We start from the raw sequence: 21690 nt of genomic DNA on the forward strand, positions 1-21690 counted from the left end.
GACTTGCTTAGAAAGATGGGGAGAACCTGGATTGATGTCTGGTCCCTCTCAGTCCCAAGAGCGAACAACCCCTTAAACAAAGAGCACAAAACAAAAGCCTTTCCCCCCCCCCCCCCAAGATTTGAAAGTATCTTGTCCCCTTATTGGTCCTTTGGGTCAGGTGTCAGCCAGGTTACCCGAGCTTCTTAACCCTTTACAGGTAAAAGGATTTGGAGTCTCTGGCCAGGAGGGATTTTATAGTACTGTATACAGGAGAGCTGTTACCCTTCCCTTTATAGTTATGACAGATGGAAATAAGAATGAGTCCATGATTGCAATATACAGAAAGGTCTGATAGGCTGTAATAAAATTATTTTCAGCTCACTTTAAACATTGAGATGTTGTGTCTCATCAGATGTGCAAAGTGCGGGGCTATCACCTGATCCAGAAACATGGTATAGCAGTTACTAGACATGCTCTGTATTTGTTTCTGAAGCTTTCATTGTAGGCAAGCCACCTGCACTGTCACATCCCATTTATTGACCTGATAGCTCAGCCAGTCAGGCCTCAGGGGGGAAATTTTATCAATATATCTGCTTAAGATAGTCATGTGATATCAATGAAAGCGCATGCACGTCTGCTGTGAGGAATGGGTTTGCTGACAACACTGAGAAGTGTTTTGAATAAAAGGAGGTCACTGACATTCTTATCAAGATTTGAAGAAGCCCGGTACGTACACTACATATTATGGCCACATTATAGAGACTTGGATTAAATTCACAGGTACATATAGGCACCTATAGATTGAGCTGCCTAAGTCCCAGTTTTAAGCTCCACTGGAATTCACAAAACTCTCAATGAATCCTGTAGGTGCCCAAACTCACTCAGTGCCTACATTTTCAGTGCAAAAGTTCCCTAGCTGCCTAAATTGCTGCCTCTGAACATGTGCACTGCTGCCTCACTCTAAGCATCTGGATGCCTATCTCCCGCCTAAGGCCTAGTGTGATTAACAATCGAGGGACGATAGGTGGACAAATGCCTATCTTGCATGCAAGGCCTAATCTGACAGGCATACTCGGGGGCAGCCTACTGAATAGATCAGTTCCCATTCAAAATCTGTCCAGAAGAGGTGGTAGTGGTGGCAGTGTTATTGCCTATCTTATCATTTTTAGTGCAGTGGTTAGAGCACTCACTTGGGATTTGGGAGACCAGGGTTCATTCCCCCACGCTGGTAGAGGGGGAGGAAGAATTTGAACAGGGGTCTCCCACATCCTAGGTTAAGGCTCTAACCATTGGACTATAAATTATAAGGTGGGCACCACACCATCGCCTCCTCCTGTGGCCTAACTTATTCTCACAAGTGAAAATGTAGGCCTCTAAGCTGCCTGACTCCAGGAGAGGGGTTCCTAGTTGTGAATTGTTAGTGGAGACAAGCACCTTTAGGCAGGTCAGATTTAGGTGCCGAATTCTGTGAGGGAGAAGGGTTTGACATACCCCTCATATCAGCATTTCCCATTGGTTAGTTTAGGCTAGTATGCTGGTTTTTGTTAATCCCATTCTAAAGTGCCTATCTATTCCCATTCATTGCAAAGGGAGCCTAAGCCTAGGTGCCTAATTTAGGCTTTGTAAATTTCAGTGGTGTTCCACTGATTTTCTAGGTCCCTGAAAGTTAGGCATTGTGACGCTCGGCACCACAATGCCTATGTCCCTTTGAGAATCTAGCCCTGAGGCCTTTTCCTCACTGCTAAAAAAGGTGTTTTTTGTTTTTTTTTAACATCAGGGTAACTAACATGCAGGAGCTATTCTGAGATAAAAACACAGTGAGGATAAGGCACGTCTGTTTTAGTAGTGAGGAAAAGGCCTGAGAAAATGTCTCTGAAATAAGATTAGAGAGCAATGTACTCATATACGTGTGCCAAAGTACAAAAGTGCAAATTTTGTGTTGGGAACTTGTTCAATATGTGTAGCAGTAACAAAAGGGGGGGGGGGAGACTGTATAAAGAACAATGGTAGATTTTCTGCCTAACTGCCTGTGAGTAAATGGTATTCATAAGTATTCCAAATACTGTTTACAACGCTTTACACTATTTTCAATGTTTTGTATGCATTATATGTTTGTTTACTATAGAAACTGGAATTTACAAAGGAAAAAGACTAATAAAGATGTGACTGGATCCCCAGGTTGCAGCCTGGAACTGTGGGACGGCTGAGCCCCCTTAATTCTCTCCAGCCTGGGTTGTCTCTCACAATGCCTCACTAGTGACCAGCATCAAACGCCTCCAGGCGCTGTTATCACTCAGCACAACAGCCCCACACCCAGCTAGGTGGCATGAATGCTCCGAGAGCCACTCATGAATCACACAGAGAAAGGCACCAGAGCCAAATCCCCCCGGGTCTCCGAGCACTGTACCTCAGGAATATACCATCTTGCACTGATCAAGATGAGCAATGCAGATTTATTAATTGGTTCACCACTTCATCAATGGAAAGTGGACATACACCAGCCTTTGCAAACCTGAGCAGATTTGCCCACACTTCATACAAACTCACTGGTAAAGTTAAACAATTAAACAAATGTATTGACTATAAAAGGTAGATTTTAAGTGCTATTAAGTGATAGGCAAAAAGTCAGAGTTAGTTACCAAAAGAAATAAAATATAACCATGCAGGCTAAGCTCTTAACCCTATTAGACTGGGCAACAACTAGATTAAGCAGTTTTTCTCACCCCACTGGATACTGCAGTCCTTAGTATACAGATCTGGGCCAATCTCCTCTGTTGTTGTCGTGTCTTCTTCTCAGTGTCTTAGCTGCTTGCAGCATAGGTGGGGGTAGGAGAAGGCCAAGCATGTGGCCACTGTGTCTGTTTTATATCCTTAGTCCATGTTCTTGGAAAACACAAGTCCAGGCATGTCTGAGGGCATTGCTGAGTCTCCAGGCAAAGTTGAGCAATTCCCCTGGTGTGGCCTCATGCAGGTGAGTCATTGCATTGTAGCTCCTTTGCTGAACAATGGTTGTTGATGGGTTGATTGATACTCCACCTGGGTGTTGGTTACTTTCCTTGCTGGGGAGCTAATATCTGGCTGGTTCCCCAACTTACAGCATGTTTTAGTGACAACCATACAACACAATTCTCATAACTTCATATGCATTAATGATACACATATATGGATAGAGAAATAACTTTCAGCAGATCATAACCTTTCCCCTGATACATATAAAGCATGGCTTGTAAGGTAAGATCATGATTATATGAAAATGAGGAATATGGGGGTTCCAGGATGCTCCCTCAAGGTATAGAATGTCACAAAAGAGACAACTCCTTCATTCAGGGTTTTACATACAATAACCCTCAGGTTTAACTCTGTAGAGTGCTTTTTCAAATGATAAAACTACCATTATTTGTGTCCAGATTTAAAATAGAGGTTTCACAGTGGTAGAAGATGTGATGGGGATGTCCCCATCTATCACAACTTGCTACCCTGTTGACCAGAGGATAGGGAAAGGCAGAGATAGCAAACTGTGCTGGGAGTACTCCCATCCGTCACAATTTACAACCCCCTGGACCAAGGAGATGGGGAAATTTAAGAGGTAGCAAACTGTGACAGGTGTGCTCTCATTTGTCACAACTTGCCACCCGGACTAGCAGATGAGGAAAGGCAGAGGATGGAGAAAGGTAAGAGCTAATTGTGATGTGGGTGTCCCCATCCATCACTGCTTGGTATCTTGTGGACCAAAGCATGGAGAAAAATAGAGGTAGCAAGTTATGACAAGTGTGTCCCATCCACCACAACTTGCTACCCCACCCATCGGATCAGGAAAGTCAGAGGCAGCAAATCGTGACATAGCAGCAAAAGAGAATACCTAGATGCCAATAACTGCCACCAGCAGCAAATTGGGCAGGAGGGGAGAGAAATGAGGAGGGAGAAGGCCAGCCCCCTTCTTCCACATTTAGGCTATGTCTACACGAGAGAGCTCTCCAGTCAACTTAATTAATCCATCCCCAATGAGTGGCGGTAGCTATGTTGGCAGGAGAAGCTCTCCCACTGACACAACGCTGTCCACACCAGTGCTTATGTTGGTGTAACTTATGTCACTCAAGGGGATGGTTTATTAGCACCCCGGAGCCACATAAGTTATACTGATATAACCTGTAGTGTAGACATAGCCTAAACCACTTGTTTTCAACCTGTGGTCCAAAGACCCCTGGGTATCCGCAGACTATATCTAAGATTTCCAAAGGGGTCCACACCTCCATTCAAAAATGTTTAGGGGTCCACAAATGAAAAAAGGTTGAAAACCACTGCACTAAACAAACCTGCTGCAGTCCAGCCCCTGGTGCTGAAATGACAGAGAATCTAGTCCCCCGTTCTCCCAACTCAGAAGGGAGAGACTTTCATTCACTAGTGCCTGACACCTCTGTATCCTGTTGTTGGTCCTCTGAGCCTCCAGCCTCTTACATTTTATTTTCTCAAAAACTGTCACCCTTTCCCCACCTCTCAGAGTGCTGCTTTCACCGGTGTACGCAAATTCCCTTCGTGCTGTGTATTTGCAATGTGTGAGGTTTCTGTGCTGAGTTGCACTGCGTGTTGCAGCATACCCCTTGCAAAGATGCAGGGCCACAAGAGGAGTAGCCATCTGCATAAACGTGTGTTTGAAGGATCAGGAATGTAGACTGGACCCACTAAAACATCAGGCAAGTTTCTAAATGTTTATTTATATTAGTCTATACAAACTATTAAGAGATGGGTGAAGAGCTGCGGGGGAGATGTTTGAATTCCCCCCCCAACCCCTCCCCCATTTTTGTTACAGTACACCCTCAATTCTTGTATTCCCTATGGATCAGTATGGACACATGGTACAAAGTACTACTCAAAGGCTGTGTGAAGCATAGGCGCTGAATCTATGGGTGCTCAGGGGCTTAAGCACCCATGGAAAAAAACAGTGGGTGCTCAGCACCCACCAGTAGAGCCCTGCGTATATACAAAAATGTGGATCTGCATCCACCAGAATCAACATGTGATCCGACCCGCTAGCCGTCTTTTATGTATATCCCCATACGCAGCAGCAAGCCGTCTCACAATGGCTAGTGACAGAGAGGATGGGAGGGAGTGGAGATGAGTGCATAAGGGGCAGGGTCTTGCAGGGAAGAGGTGGCGCAAGGGCGGGGACTGGATGTAAGGGGCGGTGCAGGGGTGGGGTCTCAAGAAGGGGCGGCGCAGAGGGGGGTTGGAGGGAAAGGGCAGCGCATCGCATGCTGCTCCTGAGAGCTCATGAGCAACAGCAGCAGCAGTGTGTGTTACATCACAGCGGGGTGGAGCCCCGCCCCAATCACCACGGCCAGGGGCGGGCCCTGCTGCCCAGCAGTCGGCGGGCTGGGAGCATGGCCAATGCTACTAGGCCATGGTGGGGACACTGGCAAGTAGAGCTCTGCTCGGTTGTATTCGCATCTGATCCACTATCCACAAAAATGGTCCATGGATATCTGTATCCACATGCATGGATATAAAGCAGATATTTGTGAATTTGCTGGAGATGCTTGGGCAGTGGTTCTCAAACTTTTGTACTGGTGACCCCTTTCACACAGCAAGCCCCTGAGTGTGACACCCCCCCCCCATAAATATATTAAAAAGTGTTTAAATGTAACACCATTGTAAATGCTGGGGGCTAAGTGGCGTTTGGGGTGGAGGGTGACAGCTCATGACCCCCCATGTAATAACCTCACAACCCCCAGTTTGAGAACCCATGTGCTTGGGGGAGATGGAGGGAGAAGAGCGCTTCAGAGGAGGGGGTGGAGCAGGGGCAGGAAGAGGTGGAGTGAAGGTGGGGCCTTGGGGAAAGGGGCGGAGTGGGGGCAGGGCCTTGGGCTGAGCAGGGGTGGAGCACCATGGGGAAAAATAAAAGCACTTATGGTGTGAGGGCTTTGTTCTAAGCAATGATCACCATAATGCAAAGTGTTCTTCAACGGGGCTTCACAGGGGCCAGTGGCATAGCCAGGTGGAGGGAACAGGGGGAGCGATCAGAAAAAAAGGCGCCACCTGCTGCGGCGCTTGTACTCACCCGGGTCTTCGGCGGCACCTTGGCAGCAGGACCTTCACTCACTCCATGGGGCTTCGGCGGCCAGGGCCGGCTCCAGGCACCAGCTTGTAAGGCAGGTGCTTGGGGCAGCCGCTCGGGAGAGGGGCGGCACGTCCAGCTATTGGGCGGCAATTCGGCGGATGGTCCCTCACTCCACCTCGGAGTGAAGGACCTCCCGCCGAATTACCGCAGCAGATCGCGATTGCGGCTTTTTTTTTTTTTGGCTGCTTGGGGCGGCCAAAACCCTGGAGCCGGCTCTGTCAGCGGCGGGTCCTTCAGTGCCGCCGAAGACACCCAGAGCTAGCGAAGGGCCCGCCACCGAAGACCTGGAGCGCTGCCCCGTCAATAAAAGTGCCGCCGGGTGAGTAAAAGCGCCGCAGTGGGTGGAACTTTTTTTTGTGAGTGAATTAAAAAGGCGCCACCCGCTGCAGCGCTTTTACGCACCCGGCGGCACTTTTACTGACGGGGCAGCGCTCCAGATCTTTGGCAGTGGGCCCTTCACTAGCTCCGGGTGTCTTCAGCAGCACTGAAGGTCCCGCCGCCAAAGACCGCGCCACAGCGGGTGGCGTGTTTTTTTGTGAGTGAGTTAAAAAGGCGCCACTTTTGGGGAATGTGCTATGGGAGAGCAGCCGCTCCCCCCCTCCCGGTTACACCACAGGGGTGCCCTGCGCAGAGCAGTTTGCAGGACCACGCGGCTGTGCCCACCCCGGGACTTTTTGCTTAAGTTTCCCACGGGTGCCACCGCTCTTGCAGCTCCCCTGGCAGGGCAACGGGGGAGTGATGTGGCCACCAGCACTTTTAAGCACCAAGGTTCGCTCCTAAAAAGGCTGAATGACACCCGCAGCCCCCCGGAGCCTACTTCCCATGAGCGCCCCCTTGCCCCCGTCACTGACGCAGCCAACCAGCAGCGAAGCTAAATGCCCAGGCCGGCAGCCGGGGCTACGCTTCACGCAGCCTAACTCGCGCCTTTGCTCCTCCCGAGTCACGTCCCTACTCGCACCGCCCCGCGCGCTCTGCAAAGGCCGGCCTCGAGCGCTGCCAGCCAATCCCGTCAGACGCTCCACGCGTCACCCCCGCTGATTGGCCGGCGTCGGGGTCCCCGACCTCTCCAATATGGCGGCGCCCAGCGAAGTCCGCACCTGCGAGGACTTTGCCGAGTTCCAGGTACGAGCAGGGTCCGCTGGGGCCCCATCCGTGGCCGGGCGCTGCGCCTGGTGTCAGCCGGGCCCCGGGGCTGGCGGGAGGTGACGGGAGCGGGTTGGAGCAGCTGGCTGTGCTCACGCGGAGCCGGGGGACAAATGGCCTCTTCCCCGCTCCCCACCAGTCTCCGTCCGCGTGAGGCCGAGGGAGCGGCGGGGCCCACCCAGGACCCTGACTGACAGTGGGGCGCGAGCTCCTGGTGCCCCGCGCAGAGGAGGGGAAACAAGGCAGGCGGGCGCCCCTTTCCCCCCCCCCCAGCCGGGGAGCGTGGGGGACAAGGTCCCTCCTCCCATGCAGCCAGGCAGGAGCAAGGGGTGTTTCCCGAAGTTGGGGTGAGGTGGGGAGGCAAGTGTCCAGTGGGGCTCGGGGCCTTCTGCTTGTGGGGGAGGACTCAGGGGTGGTGAAAATTGCAGAGACTGGTCGGGAGTGGAGATGGGGAAGATTTTAAAGAAAGGAGTCTGAGGCGCGAGGTGGGTGCTTGGGCCATTGTCTTCACCTAACTCTCCTAGTGTAGATGCAATGTATACCAGCAAAAAGGTCGTTTTGCTAGTACAGTTTATACCAGTCTCCTGTGCGAAATAAGCGATGCTGGCCAAAGCACTTTTTTGCCAGTATAAATGTATCTGTCTCAAGGGTTTTGCTGGTCTAGAAATGTTGCAAACCCTGCCTCCCCTCCACCTAACCAACTTTAATGTCCCAGGAAAACTCTTAAGTGTAGACCACTTGGGAGATGGTATCTGAGTTTTGGGCAGTCCCCAGAAGATCTGGAACTGTGTACTGTCTGATGTATCCACAGTAGTTGTAGCCTTGTCAGTCCCAGGATATTACAGTGACAAGGTGGGTGAGGTAATATCTTTTATTGGACCAACTTCTGTTGGTGAGAGAGACAAACTTTTGAGCCACACAGAGCTCTGAGACCTGAAGATATTAGATATTAGAAAAGATATTACCTCAGCCACCTTGTCTCTCTAAGGCCATGTCTACACTACCGTGATAAGTCGACCTAAGTTATGCAACTCCAGCTATTTGAATAATGTAGCTGGAGTTGATGTACCTTAGGTTGACTTACTGCTGTGTCTACAGCATGCTGGGTCGATGGTAGATGCTCTCCTGTTAACTTAATTTCCACTTCTCGTTCCTGTGGAGTACTGGAGTTGATGGGAGAGCTATCTGTGGTTGATTTAGCGGGTCTTCACTAGCCCCTCTAAATCGACCCCTGGTTCATCAATCGCAGCAGCGTGGGGGTAAGGGTAGACACGTCCTATCTGCCTCATGGTTCATTTAACTTCTGTGCAATTGACCCAAAAGGCCAAGACCCCTTCATAGATTCTAAGGTCAGAAGGGACCATTATGATCATCTAGTCTGACACAACGCAGGCCACAGAATCTCACCCACCCACTCCTGTAACAAACCCCTAACCTATGTCTGAGTTATTGAAGTCCTCAAATTGTGGTTTAAAGACCTCAAGATGCAGAGAATCCTCCAGCAAGTGACGTGTGCCCCACGCTGCAGAAGAAGGCGAAAAACCTCCAGGCCCTTTGCCAATCTGCCCTGGAGGAACATTCCGTCCTGACCCCAAATATGGCGATCAGTTAAACCCTGAGCATGGGGGCAAGACTCACCAGCCAGCACCCAGGAAAGAATTCTATGTAGTAACTCAGATCCCACCCCATCTAACATCCCATCACAGACCATCGGGCCTATTTACCTGCTAATAATCAAAGATCAATTAATTGCCAAAATTAGGCTATCCCATCATACCATCCCCTCCATAAACTTATCAAGCTTAGTCTTGAAACCAGATATGTCTTTTGCCCCCACTACTCCCCATGGAAGGCTGTTCCAGAACTTCACTCCTCTAATGATTAGAAACCTTCGTCTAATTTCAAGTCTAAACTTCCTAATGTCCAGTACCATATAGTCCACATTGGTACTAAGCTTAAATAATTCCTCTCCTTCCCTGATATTTATCCCTCTGATATATTTATAAAGAGCAATCATATCTCCCCTCAGCCTTCTTTTGGTTAGGCTAAACAAGCCAAGCTCTTTGAGTCTCCTTTCATAAGACAGGTTTTCCATTCCTCGGATCATTCTAGTAGCCCTTCTCAGTACCTGTTTCAGTTTGAATTCATCCTTCTTAAACATGGGAGACCAGAACTGCACACAATATTCCAGATAGGTCTCACCAGTGCCTTGTATAATGGTACTAACACCTCCTTATCTTTACTGGAAATACCTCGCCTGATGCATCCCAAGACTGCATTAGCTTTTTTCATGGCCATATCACATTGGCGGCTCATAGTCACCGTGTGATCAACCAATACTCTGAGGTCCTTCTCCTCCTCTGTTACTTCCAACTGATGTGTCCCCAATTTATAACCAAAATTCTTGTTACTAATCCCTAAATGCATGACCTTGCACTTTTCACTATTAAATTTTATCCTATTACTGTTACTCCAGTTTACAAGGTCATCCAGATCTTTCTGTATGATATCCCGGTCCTTCTCTGTATTAGCAATACCTCCCAGCTTTGTGTCATCCGCAAACTTTATTAGCACATTCCCACTTTTTGTGCCAAAGTCAGTAATAAAAAGATTAAATAAGATTGGTCCCAAAACCGATCCCTGAGGAACTCCACTAGTAACCTCCTTCCAGCCGGACAGTTCACCTTTCAGTATGACCCGTTGTAGTCTCCCCTTTAACCAGTTCCTTATTCACCTTTCAGTTTTCATATTGATCCCCATCTTTTCCAATTTAGCTAATAATTCCCCATGTGGAACCGTATCAAATGCCTTACTGAAATCGAGGTAAATTAGATCCACTGCATTTCCTTTGTCTAAAACATCTATTATCTTCTCAAAGAAGGAGATCAGGTTGGTTTGGCACGATCTACCTTTTGTAAAACCATGTTGTATTTTGTCCCAATTACCATTGACCTCAATGTCCTTAACTACTTTCTCCTTCAAAATTTTTTCCAAGACCTTGCATATTACAGATGTCAAACTAACAGGCCTATAGTTACTCAGATCACTTTTTTCCCTTTCTTAAAAATAGGAACTATGTTAGCAATCCTCCAGTCGTATGGTACAACCCCTAAGTTTACTGATTCATTAAAAATTCTTGCTAATGGGCTTGCAATTTCATGTGCCAGTTCCTTCTTTCCTAGTTCGTCTGATGCTTGCTGTCAGTGCACAGATAGTTGTTTATCTGGCTTTATATTTTTATATCCCATGTGCTTGCTAGGCAATATGTCCTTAAAGTCTGGTTTGGCATTCATATTCACACACCTGGAACTAGATTTTTGTATGCAAACTCTCCGTAGTTTTAAGCAAAATATTCATAATTCCCCTTCCCAGTCTCTTTCACTTGTTATAATTGGATATTTGAGACGTTAAATGTAACCCAATTTTTAGATTTCAGGTGTAGGCAGGTATGATAGAAGTGCACTAATACAATAGTATTACAATCAAAAAGGAAAGAATTAAGGCAACTGTATGTTTGATATTGCTGAAGTACATAGATATTTGTCTTGAAGAAACAGTAGGCTCGCATGTGTTCTCAAAGTATTTCGTAGTGGAAGAACTTCTTCTCTAGACTACAACATATTTATCTCTCTTTCAAATTATGCTATTGTGCTGCCTCTGTTCTCAAAATGCTCTGTATATTTTCCAGAAAAAGAACAAACAGCAAACGTTTCCAGCAAATATATCTAATATGATTGTCCATTGGCAGTGCTTTCTTCTTTGGTTGAAGTTATGAGAGTGTTTTGTTTTATTTAACTAGAGAAAACAAATGAATAGATTCTTCACTGCCTCACTTACCTGATCTGTTGCATGTGCATCTGTGTAAAGGTGTATCCTAAGTTAAAAGAATTGCTGTTAAAATATTAGCAGCACATCACAGTACTTCCATGTTAGATTTCATGTGGTTTTTTACATTTAGAATAATTAATCTAAAATACAAAATGCGACTGACTTACGCTAGAAGAAGTCCAGGGGCTACGTTCTGCATCATTCTGTGGCTATGGAATTTGCAGTTTTTCTAAGATGCTACAGAATTCAGTGGGGTTTTTTGTTTTTTGCTGTGGGATTTGACATTCTGCTGCACTTAGATGCCCCAAATTGTGTTTACTTATTTGCATTCCCATAGTGTTTAGGAGCCCCAGTCATGGACTAGGACCCCATTTTGCTAGGACAGTGCAAATACAGAACAAGATGGCCCCTTCCCCAAAGAGCTTTCTTTGCCTCTGGTCTGTGACTTTTTTTTAGCTATCTCTTGCTCTTCAGCTTTCCTCAAAAGGGGGAGTTAATTGGATTTCAGCATGTGCTCCCTACACTGTCCTATGGAGCTAGGCAGCAGGGCTTTGAGAGTCATAGATGGGTATCCAGCTTGCAGCCAATGAGTAGGAAAACCAGAAGTGTTGGCCAGCCACCCTGAGCTGCCTCAGGGACAGCATAATAGCTGATTCCGGAAAGATGAGGTGCTGCTGAAACCAGCTACAAGCACCTCCCTGGCGCACACATTGGGGGGGAACGAGGGTCTTATGCAAGATACCTGCAGAGCAGGGGAGTGGAGCTGGGCAGCCTAGAGAACAAAGTGAAAATACTCAAAGGATGTAGAATATCTTTGCCTGTGGCCCATACTCAAAACAATATTCATCCTTAAAAAATTCAGTAACGACTGTTTCATGGATGACACCTTTTTGGTTTTTTTGTTTTTTTTTGCTATGTTCTCCAGGCCACACAGCTATTAAAATTTAAAAATTGCTTAATTGTACAGTTCCTCTAATTTCCCTGTTGTTCAGGTATAAGCAAGGATTTTTATTTTTACATACAGGAATTGCTCAGGGTGATGCGGACAATTGATGACAGAATAGTCCATGAATTAAATACTACACTTCCAACAGCTTCCTTTGCAGGGAAAGTCGATGCCAACCAAACCTGTAAAGAGCTCTACCAGTCTGTAAGTGTACCTATTTCATTATAGCCTTTTTCAACCAATTCCTGATGCTTTATTAAATGTAGTGTCCAGAAACACAAGATCACCCATTCCCCAGCTTGTTACAAATTGCTGGCACTGCAGATACTCCAATATGCATCCACGACTGGCCTACTTGACTTTTTATATAGCCAGTCCCCACACACGTAATGGCTGCTTTACGACAGATACCCATATGCAGAGGGTTTTTTTGCTCCATTGTAGCATTCCTGCAGGATATACTACTGACCTTAGTATGTGTTAGACAGCTCATCCATTACTCTATCTAAATAGCAGGGCTAACGCATTTCTGCAGTACTTTCAAAGCAGTCTACTTCTATAAAGTTAAGGTCTTCACCTTTTTCTTTGTCTGATACTATTTGTTAAATTCAGTTACTTGGTATTCTGAACAACATTGCTTGCCAGGATATAGATTAAAGAGTCAAAACTGATTCTTATGGGATCACAGACAATTGATTCTAAAGATTATAACAGCAGCCACCAGATCTGAAACCTTTCTATCATAGAAACTCCTCCCTGGAGCAGTTGAGCCTAGCCTATAAGGTGGTAGGATGCGGGTGGGAATCAGGCTTAGCACAAAGTAAAGGCTTGTGTACATGTACAAGCAGCACCACTGTAGCACTTTAGTGAAGACTCTACTACGCCGATGGGAGAGCTTCCGCTGTCAGCGTAGTTAATCCACCTCCATGAGAGGCATTAGCCTTGTTGACAGGAGAAATTCTACTGTTGACATAGCGCTGTCTACACTGGGGGTTAGGTAAATATAACTACTTCACTCAAGGGTGTGGATGTAAGTTTGTAGCATAGACCTGACCTAAGGAAACAACAAAGCAATAGGGTGTGTCAATGAGAAGCAGCCCCTTTGAAAGATGTGACGTGTCGACTTTGTGTAATGGTGTAGCCCACCTATCTCTCTTGTCCCACGCTCAATCTACTTTGTTTCAGTCACTTCCTGTAAGCATTAAGGAATTTCAATTGTTGGTACTGAGTGGGAATATTATATCCATGAGATTTTTTTTTTCCTTAAGGAAGCAATTGGAATCGCTTTAGTATCTTTCTTGTCTTTCCCTGCTAGTGTTGTGCTCTTCTAGCACCTGCTCCATAGGTTGCTGTGTACCCTGCAGTGTGAACCCCTGATAGCATGGCGCCAGCCTAGAAAGACCAATATAGTTATACTATTGCAATTCAATTTCCCCACCTACCTTAGAATTGGAAATAAGATGTTGTATGCAGCTCAGCTGCCAGTTTGTGGGGATTGGGATCCACTTCTGAGAGAAGGAAGGGTTATTCTCTCCTTGTAATGTATGGAAATGGGGACCTGTCCCATAGGCAGAAGTATAGGAAAGTAGTTGTGGCAAGACTGCTCTATCAACAAGGAGAGTAGTTATTGTAGCTGTACTGTGAGACTCAACACAACCTGTTTTTTGTTTTTTTTTAAAACTTGTTTTTGTAATTTAGAGGCTTTTTCTTCCCATGGGCCATTGAACTAGTTAATCTGACTTTTTTTTTCTTCTTCTTCTTCTCCAATTAGCTGAGGGAAGCTCATGCCAGCAGAGAGAAAATAATCAAAAGCTGTATTGCTCAGACTTCCAATGTAGTAAAAACTCTCAGAGAAGAGAGGGAGAAGGCCCAGGATGACGTAGCATTATTAAAGCAGCTCAGGCAAGAGCAGACAAAGGTGAGTGGTAGCACTTCCTGGAATCCCTTCAGGGAGAAAGGGAGGGTTGGTGTTTCAGCTAACTGATTATTTCCATCGTGAAGATCTGTTGTCCTGTACTGAATTCTAGCTCATACAACTCAAGTTTGGCTACTTGTTGGCTTGGTTGGTGAGAGGATTCCCTTCAGTCCACAAGACAGAACTGTCCACACTTTTAATCTATAATCTGTTGTGACAACAGGTAAAATAAACACAATTCATTCACCAAATCATAGACTATGATCTTAACCAAATAACAGCCATTAACAGGCAGTGAATGTCCCTCACTTAAAAAAGGAAAGAGAAGCAAACCTTTGTTAAAGATGTCCTGACAGGGCCTCATAACTAGGGCCCTACCAAATTCATGGTCCATTTTGGTCAATTTCACAGTCACAGGATTTTAAAAATCATAAATTTCATGATTTCAGCTATTTAAATCTAAAATGTCATGGTGTTGTAATTGTAGGGATCCTGACCCAAAAAGGAGTTCGGGAGCAGGGGGTGTCACAAGGTTATTGTGGGGGGGGGGTTGCGGTACTGCTACCCTTACTTCTGTGCTGCTGCTGGCGATAGTGCTGCCTTCAGAGCTGGGCAGCTGGAGAGCAGCGGCTGCTGGCTGGGAGCCTAGCTCTGAAGGCCGAGCCACCGCCAGCAGCAGCACAGAAGTAACAGTGGTATGGTATTGCCACCCTTACTTCTGTGCTGCTGCTGGCAGGGCACTGCCTTCAGAGCTGGGCACCTGGCCAACAGCCGCCGCTCTCCGGTTGCCCAACTTTGAAGGCAGTACAGAAGTAAGGGTGGAAATACTGTGGACCCCCCCCAAAAAAAAAAAACCCCAACAACAAACAAACAAACCTTGTGACCCACCTGCAACTCTTTTTGGGTCAGGAAAAATGCGTCACAGACCGTGAAATCTGGTCTCCCCTGTGAAATCTGTGTAGAATAGGGTAAAAGCACACAAAAGACCAGATTTCACGCAGGGAGACCAGATTTCACGGTCTGTGATGCATTATTCATGGCCGTGAATTTGATAGGGTCCTACTCATAACCTTTCAAAACTTGTGCCTGCTGAAAATGAAGATCTTGGAGAATCAGGGAAATTAAACAAAATGCAAACACTAGCAAATATGGCAATACACAATTTAGTTAACATTTCAGAACCTCAACTCTTTTCTCTTCATCTCTGCCACAAGGGGTGCTTCAGAGAGGTAGCCCTACCAACCCCTCACTCAGTTTAACGAGAGCTCAAACTATTGTTCCTAGTGAGGTCTGCCAACCTACGCTTAGTCAATGGTGATGCAAAAATACAGTGAGGATGGAAGTGTATAAACAGGAGTGCTGATATTGGGGTTTGTGTGAGGTGCTGAGAAACTGGCAGTTTTCATTAGACTGGGCAAAGTTAATGTTATATTCCTATTGCTATCACCCAAGGGGCAGAGTTAAGGTTGTGTGTGGTATGGAAAGCATTACTATGACTGTACAATTCCTTCTTATAACACTTCCTGAATTTTGGAGGTGTCAGTTTGGAGGGTCTGGGGCACTGCCAGGCAATTGTAACTCCCCTTTAACCAAGTTTTTATTAATGTTCCTTGTTTTGTGAGGAGGTAGGGTAGTGGTGGGGGCATTATGGGAAGGCTTTGGGGCCACATGTCACCACCCCTCAGGTACCAGCTGTGCCTTCCTTCAGGCACCTCATACAACCAGTAGTACTGGAGGGGCCACAGAGAGAGATGGTTGTAGCTGATCAACTGTGAGGAACACATACACCAACTTGGAGGTAGCATGGGAAGGGAAGGGGACCTCCTGAGTCCCTACTGCATTTCAGAGACTAGCATGGGGGGAACAGGTTTTGCATACGTCTCCACTGCTCTGCAAGCCTCAAATGCTGTAAAGTGCCCTATTGAACTCAATGGGTGTTCACTTCCTCACTTGACCCATCTCAGTGCTAGGTACCTGTGCCCTGCACGAGAGCCTACCTTTCTCAATTCCCTACTCCCTTTTCAGCACAGTGTGCCTGTGGCATGCACTGAGTGTACCTATTAGTTCCTGATGCAGGCTGGATCTGTTGTTCCTATTGGTGCCCGGCAGGAGTTCACTGAGCCTTGTTTGGCCCATAACTGAGTTCATAGAATCATAGAATATCAGGGTTGGAAGGGACTCAGGAGGTCATCTAGTCCAACCCCCTGCTCAAAGCAGGACCTATTCCCAACTAAATCATCCCAGCCAGAGCTTTGTCAAGCCTGACCTTAAAAACCTCCAAGGAAGGAGATTCCACCACCTCCCTAGGTAAAGCATTCCAGTGCTTCACCACCCTCCTAGTGAAATAGTGTTTCCTAATATCCAACCTAGACCTCCCCCACTGCAACTTGAGACCATTGCTCCTTGTTCTGTCATCTGCCACCACTGAGAACAGCCGAGCTCCATCCTCTTTGGAACCCCCCCCTCAGGTAGTTGAAAGCAGCTATCAAATCCCCCCTCATTCTTCTCTTCTGGAGACTAAACAATCCCAGTTCCCTCAGCCTCTCCTCATAAGTCATGTGCTCCAGACCCCTAATCATTTTTGTTGCCCTCCGCTGGACTCTTTCCAATATTTCCACATCCTTCTTGTAGTGTGGGGCCAAAAACTGGACACAGTACTCCAGATGAGGCCTCACCAATGTCGAATAAAGGGGAACGATCATGTTCCTTGATCTGCTGGCCCTACTTATACAGCCCAAAATGCCATTAGCCTTCTTGGCAACAAGAGCACACTGTTGACTCATATCCAGCTTCTCGTCCACTGTAACCCCTAGGTCCTTTTCTGCAGAACTGCTACCTAGCCATTCGGTCCCTAGTCTGTAGCAGTGCATAGGATTCTTCCGTCGTAAGTGCAGGACTCTGCACTTGTCCTTGTTGAACCTCATCAGGTTTTTTTTGGCCCAATCCTCTAATTTGTCTAGGTCCCTCTGTATCTGATCCCTACCCTCCAGCGTATCTACCACGCCTCCCAGTTTAGTGTCATCTGCAAACTTGCTGAGAGTGCAGTCCACACCATCCTCCAGATCATTAATAAAGATATTAAACAAAACCGGCCCCAGGACCGACCCTTGGGGCACTCCGCTTGAAACCGGCTGCCAACTAGACATGGAGCCATTGATCACTACCCGTTGAGCCCGACGATCTAGCCAGCTTTCTATCCACCTTACAGTCCATTCATCCAGCCCATACTTCTTTAACTTGGCGGCAAGAATACTGTGGGAGACCGTATCAAAAGCTTTGCTAAAGTCAAGGATTTGTCTTAGCCAGGACTCTTACATTGACCTCTCTGGTGTCCTTGTCAACATGACAGCAAGTTCCTCCTGTATCAGCCATACTGGGTTTCATATCTCAGCACAGTACTGCCACAGCCTGCCAAACTATTCTAGGGCAGGACTTGGGCTGATGTGTAGATAGTGCTAGAGATACACTTCTGTGGTGTTGCGCTTCCTCAAAATTCATACACCACTCACACTTCCAAAAGGAGTCCCGTTGTGGCCCCAGACAGCAAGAAGGGAAGTGCTAATTGTCACTGCTCATGAATCTTCTGAGGAGAGGGTTTAAATTCATGGTCCTTGGGTTAAAGGGTGAGCATCTGTTTCCCAAGCAACCAAATGTTACTCAGTGTGTCACTGACAAAAGTGTTCCCTAGTAAACAATAGCTTGAAGAGGGGTGAATTGTCTGTAAACCTTTGTCTCTCTAAGGCAGATACTCTGTTACCAAAAGATGCTTGCCAGAACCTGGTGTACCCACCTGGAAAACGAGAATGAGAATATAACTTTTTTTGAAATACTGGTTTTCAATACTGGTTTTCAAAACTGGTTATCGTTGAATAGTTGATCTGAGGAACTGTCCAGTGATGTGTCTTAATGAGGATCACAGCCATAACGTTTTCCCTGGCTGTGTGTGGGGGGGGAAAAAACAAAGTTATAGGAATTTATAAATGTTAAAAGCAGCTTTTTAGGGGTATGCATATGTCAGAAATACTTTGACCAAATCATCCCAAATTTTCACCACAAAAGTCTACTCTAGGACCCAGTGGGGCCAGTTTGAACCAATCTGAATTTTGAAATACTGCTTGTACATAAAATTTTGCTGCAGCCTTTCTCCCTCCCTTTTAGGAAGCTCCCGCATGAATGCTGTTTTGTTGGTTGGACCTGCCATTCATTGGACTCTTTAGAAAAGAATGAAAGTCGAATACGTTCTGAATTATTAGGTTTTGAAGCTGGCTCTTGGCGCAGCACACTAAGGGTACGTCAACACAGCAAAAAAGCCAAAAAAACAAAAATGAGAAAACCCCACATTATTGAGTGTCAGACCCTGATGTGGGCTCACACTGCAGGGCTAAATAGCATCATATATGTTCGGGCTCAGGCTGGAGGCTGGGTTCCGAGACGCTACCCCCTCAGCGGGATTCACAGCCTGGGTTCCAGCCTGAGCCCAAATGTATACGCTGCTATTTTTAGCCCTGCAATGCAAGCCCTGCACGCTCGAGTCAGTTGATCCAGTCTCCAAGACTTGCTGATGTGGGTTTGTTTCCCCCCCCCCACCCCCCCACTGTGTAGGCGTACCATAAATGAGCTCAGGGGTAGTCCACATATATAAGCTTTTTTTTTTTTTTTTTTTTTTTTTTTTTAAGGCCAGGAGGGACCCTTGTGGTCACATAGGCTGGCTTCCTGTATAACACAGGGCAGAGAACTTCCTTGAACTAAGTCCTGCTTCGAGTCTAATAGCTGTGGTTGAACTAGATCATGTCAATTTGAATCCAATCTTGATTTAAAATACTTCGAGTAACGTAGAATCCACCACAGCCCTTGTTAAGTTGTTCCAATGCTTAGTTGTCCTAAAAATGTGTGCCTTATTTCAATTCTGAATTTATCTAGCTTCAATTTCAAACCACTGGATCTTTGTCTGCTAGATTGAAGAGCCCTCTTATCAAATTTATGTTCACCATGTAGCTACTTGTAGATTGATCAAGTTATTCCTTAACTTTATCTATGATAAACGTAATAGATTGAGCTCCTTGAGACATGTTTTTCAATCCTTAGATCATTCTCATGGCTCTTTTCTCAATCGTCTCCAAGTTTTCAAAATCCTTCTTGAAGTGTGGACACACTACATTATCTCTATTGTTTTGAATTGATGCAACTTCTAATGGAATAATCTCCCTACTCCTTCTCAAGATTCCTCTGTTTTATACATCCAAGGATTACCTTAGCCCTCTTAGCCACAGTGGCAAATTGGAGCTCATGTTCTTCTGGTTATCCACCATGACCTCCAAATCCTTCTCAGAGTCCCTGTTTCCCATGATAAGAGTTCTTCATCCTGTAAGTATTGCCAGCATTCTTTGTTCCTAGATATGACTTCACATTTGGACCTACTGAAACACATTTTGTTTGATTGTGCCCAGATTACTAAGTGGTGCTGATTGCTCTGTATCTGTGACCTGTGGTCCTATTTACCATTGCCCCAGTTTTTGTGTCCTCTGCACACTATCATAAACATTTTGTTTTCTTCCTGGTCATTTGCTAAAAACGTTAAAAGTTTAGGACCAATAACCAGTCCCTGCGGGACCCCACTCAAAATATATGTGCATGAATCTGTTTACAGTTACATTTTGAGACCTATCAATTATTCAGGTTTTAATCCATTTAATGTATACTGTGTTGATTTTGTATCTTTCTAGTTTCTTAATCAAACTGTCTCGTAGTACCAAGTCAAATGCCTTACAGAAGTCTGTTACATCAACACCATTATCTTTATCATCCATACTTGTAATTTTATAAATAAAAATCAAGTTAGATTAATAGTCTCTTTTCCATAAACCCATGTTGATTGGCATTAATTATAAATTGAGTCCCATGTCAGATGTTCCATTATTTTGCCTGGGCTCGATGTTAAGTTGACAGGACTAAAATTACCCAGGTCATCCAAGTACTCTTAAAATATTAACACACTAGCTTTCTTCCAGTCTTATGAAACTTCCCCAGTGTTTCAAGAATGTTGATTTTCAATAATTAGTAGTCCAAAGAACTCATTGGATAGCTCTTGTAAGACTCTTGGATGCACTTTCTCCAAACTCGTTGACTTTAAACAAGTCTAGCTTTAGTAGTTGCTGTTTAACATTATCCTTGGGTAGTTTTTGATATCTCATGGCAATGAGGTCCACAGTTAATTATACATTATTTAAAGATTTTTTCCTTTTATAGTGGTTGCCTTTGTTTCACCGAATGTCTGGTTATTATTATGGTGGAGTTGTAGTGAAGCCATAGTTAAGGTTGTGTGAGAGAATTGTGTTTAACCAGAAAAAAGAACGGTAAATGTTTTATTCCGGGGAGAGGAGTGTAGGAGAGTCTCTTCCATTTTCTTTGCAGTTAGAATTTGTAGGGAAATAAGCAACTTTAAAATATTTTGGGAATAAAAACAGATGGGTTTGAAGTTGGGTCCCTGATTTTTCACTATTTCTCAAACACTTTTGCAAAGAGTATATACGGAGACTGTACACTGTACTTCCAGTGTTGATTACTGTATATCTGTGGGGTACACAAATATCACTTTCCTATGTTTTTCATTTTGGAATTTCTATGAAAAGATTTTAATCAATAGCTGACTTGAGTGTCATCAATTTTGAAAACACTGTAACTATAATGACCTTCTTTGCTAGGTAGCACTTTGTTCAAAAGAGCAAATTTGCCGGATTACAATGGTTGTATTTAATATTGATGCTTTTCCATAGGCAAATGCTCAGTATAGCAGCTATGTTCACTATTGCAAAAAAATGTAAGGCACTGTTTGCTTTTTATTTATCTCCAGTTTACATAGTTTTTGAGTAACATAAGGGAATTCATATAGAAAAAACTTCATTTAAAGTTAATGTTCTGTTTTACTTGAGTAGCATTTCCTCAAATTTTGAAAAGCTAGTATATACACAGTCAGGGTCTACAATCGCGCTGTTGCTACCTACAACAATCTTTTACTTACTATTATCCTCCTTCCACATTAACACGCAAGGCTTGATAAACTGCCGTGCAGCCTTAACTCCAGCATATCATCAGAGTTTAAGGCCAGAAGGAACCACCAGATCATCTAGTCTGATGGACTGTGATATACAGGCAACTAAACATCATCCAGCAACCTCCATACTAAGCCCAACAACCAGAATAGATCAAAGTGTAGTACAAGCCTCAGAAGACTAACCTATTGTGTGCCACAGGCAGAGAACATGAAGGACCAAGGTGCACCAATGCCCAAGGCATTAGGCAGGCTCTGTCCCCTGAGGCATAAATGTAGCTGCCTGCCTGCCTGCCCATGTTTCTTCATTGCAACAAAGCAGTCTCATCTGCCAGTTCTTTCAGTATTCAGGGATGGAAATTATCCACCCTCCCAATTTGAGCAAATTAAGATCTAAATCTTCCGCCTGTCATGTGGTAATCTTTGCCTCTCTACGCATTTTCATCAGCCATCCTGCCTTCATGTGTGTGTTCTGTACTTTCACCTTTATTCAATATTGAGGCAAAGTATTCATTTAGTTTTAGGGCCATACTGAGATTATCTTTTATCTCTACACCATCCACACTGCATAGTGGCCCTTCCTCATCCTTCCTTTTCTCTTTTTATTATAGAACTACAAACTAGAGATGTAAAAGTTTTTAACCGATTAACCAGTTAACCAATAAGCATCAGTCTTACTGGTTTCGGTTAACAATTAAACTCCACTGCTGCAT

General features: G+C 45.2%; 1 protein-coding gene across 3 annotated transcripts in view; it reads left to right on the top strand.

Annotated features, from left to right (window-relative positions):
* Nucleotides 1–7152: 7152 nt before the first annotated feature.
* MIX23 (mitochondrial matrix import factor 23) overlaps nt 7153–21690 on the top strand; it is a 28313-nt gene continuing 13775 nt past the window's right edge. For 2 of the 3 annotated variants that reach the window (XM_065416403.1, XM_065416412.1), the window contains exons 1-3: nt 7153–7219; nt 12093–12218; nt 13786–13932. In XM_065416403.1, the coding sequence (XP_065272475.1) occupies nt 7169–7219; nt 12093–12218; nt 13786–13932 (324 nt within the window). In that variant the 5' untranslated portion in view covers nt 7153–7168. The remainder of the gene's footprint in view (nt 7220–12092; nt 12219–13785; nt 13933–21690) is intronic. The other variant, XM_065416420.1, reaches the window with a different exon arrangement.

Source organism: Emys orbicularis, chromosome 1, assembly GCF_028017835.1.
Source record: "Emys orbicularis isolate rEmyOrb1 chromosome 1, rEmyOrb1.hap1, whole genome shotgun sequence".
NCBI classification, from domain to species: domain Eukaryota; kingdom Metazoa; phylum Chordata; order Testudines; family Emydidae; genus Emys; species Emys orbicularis.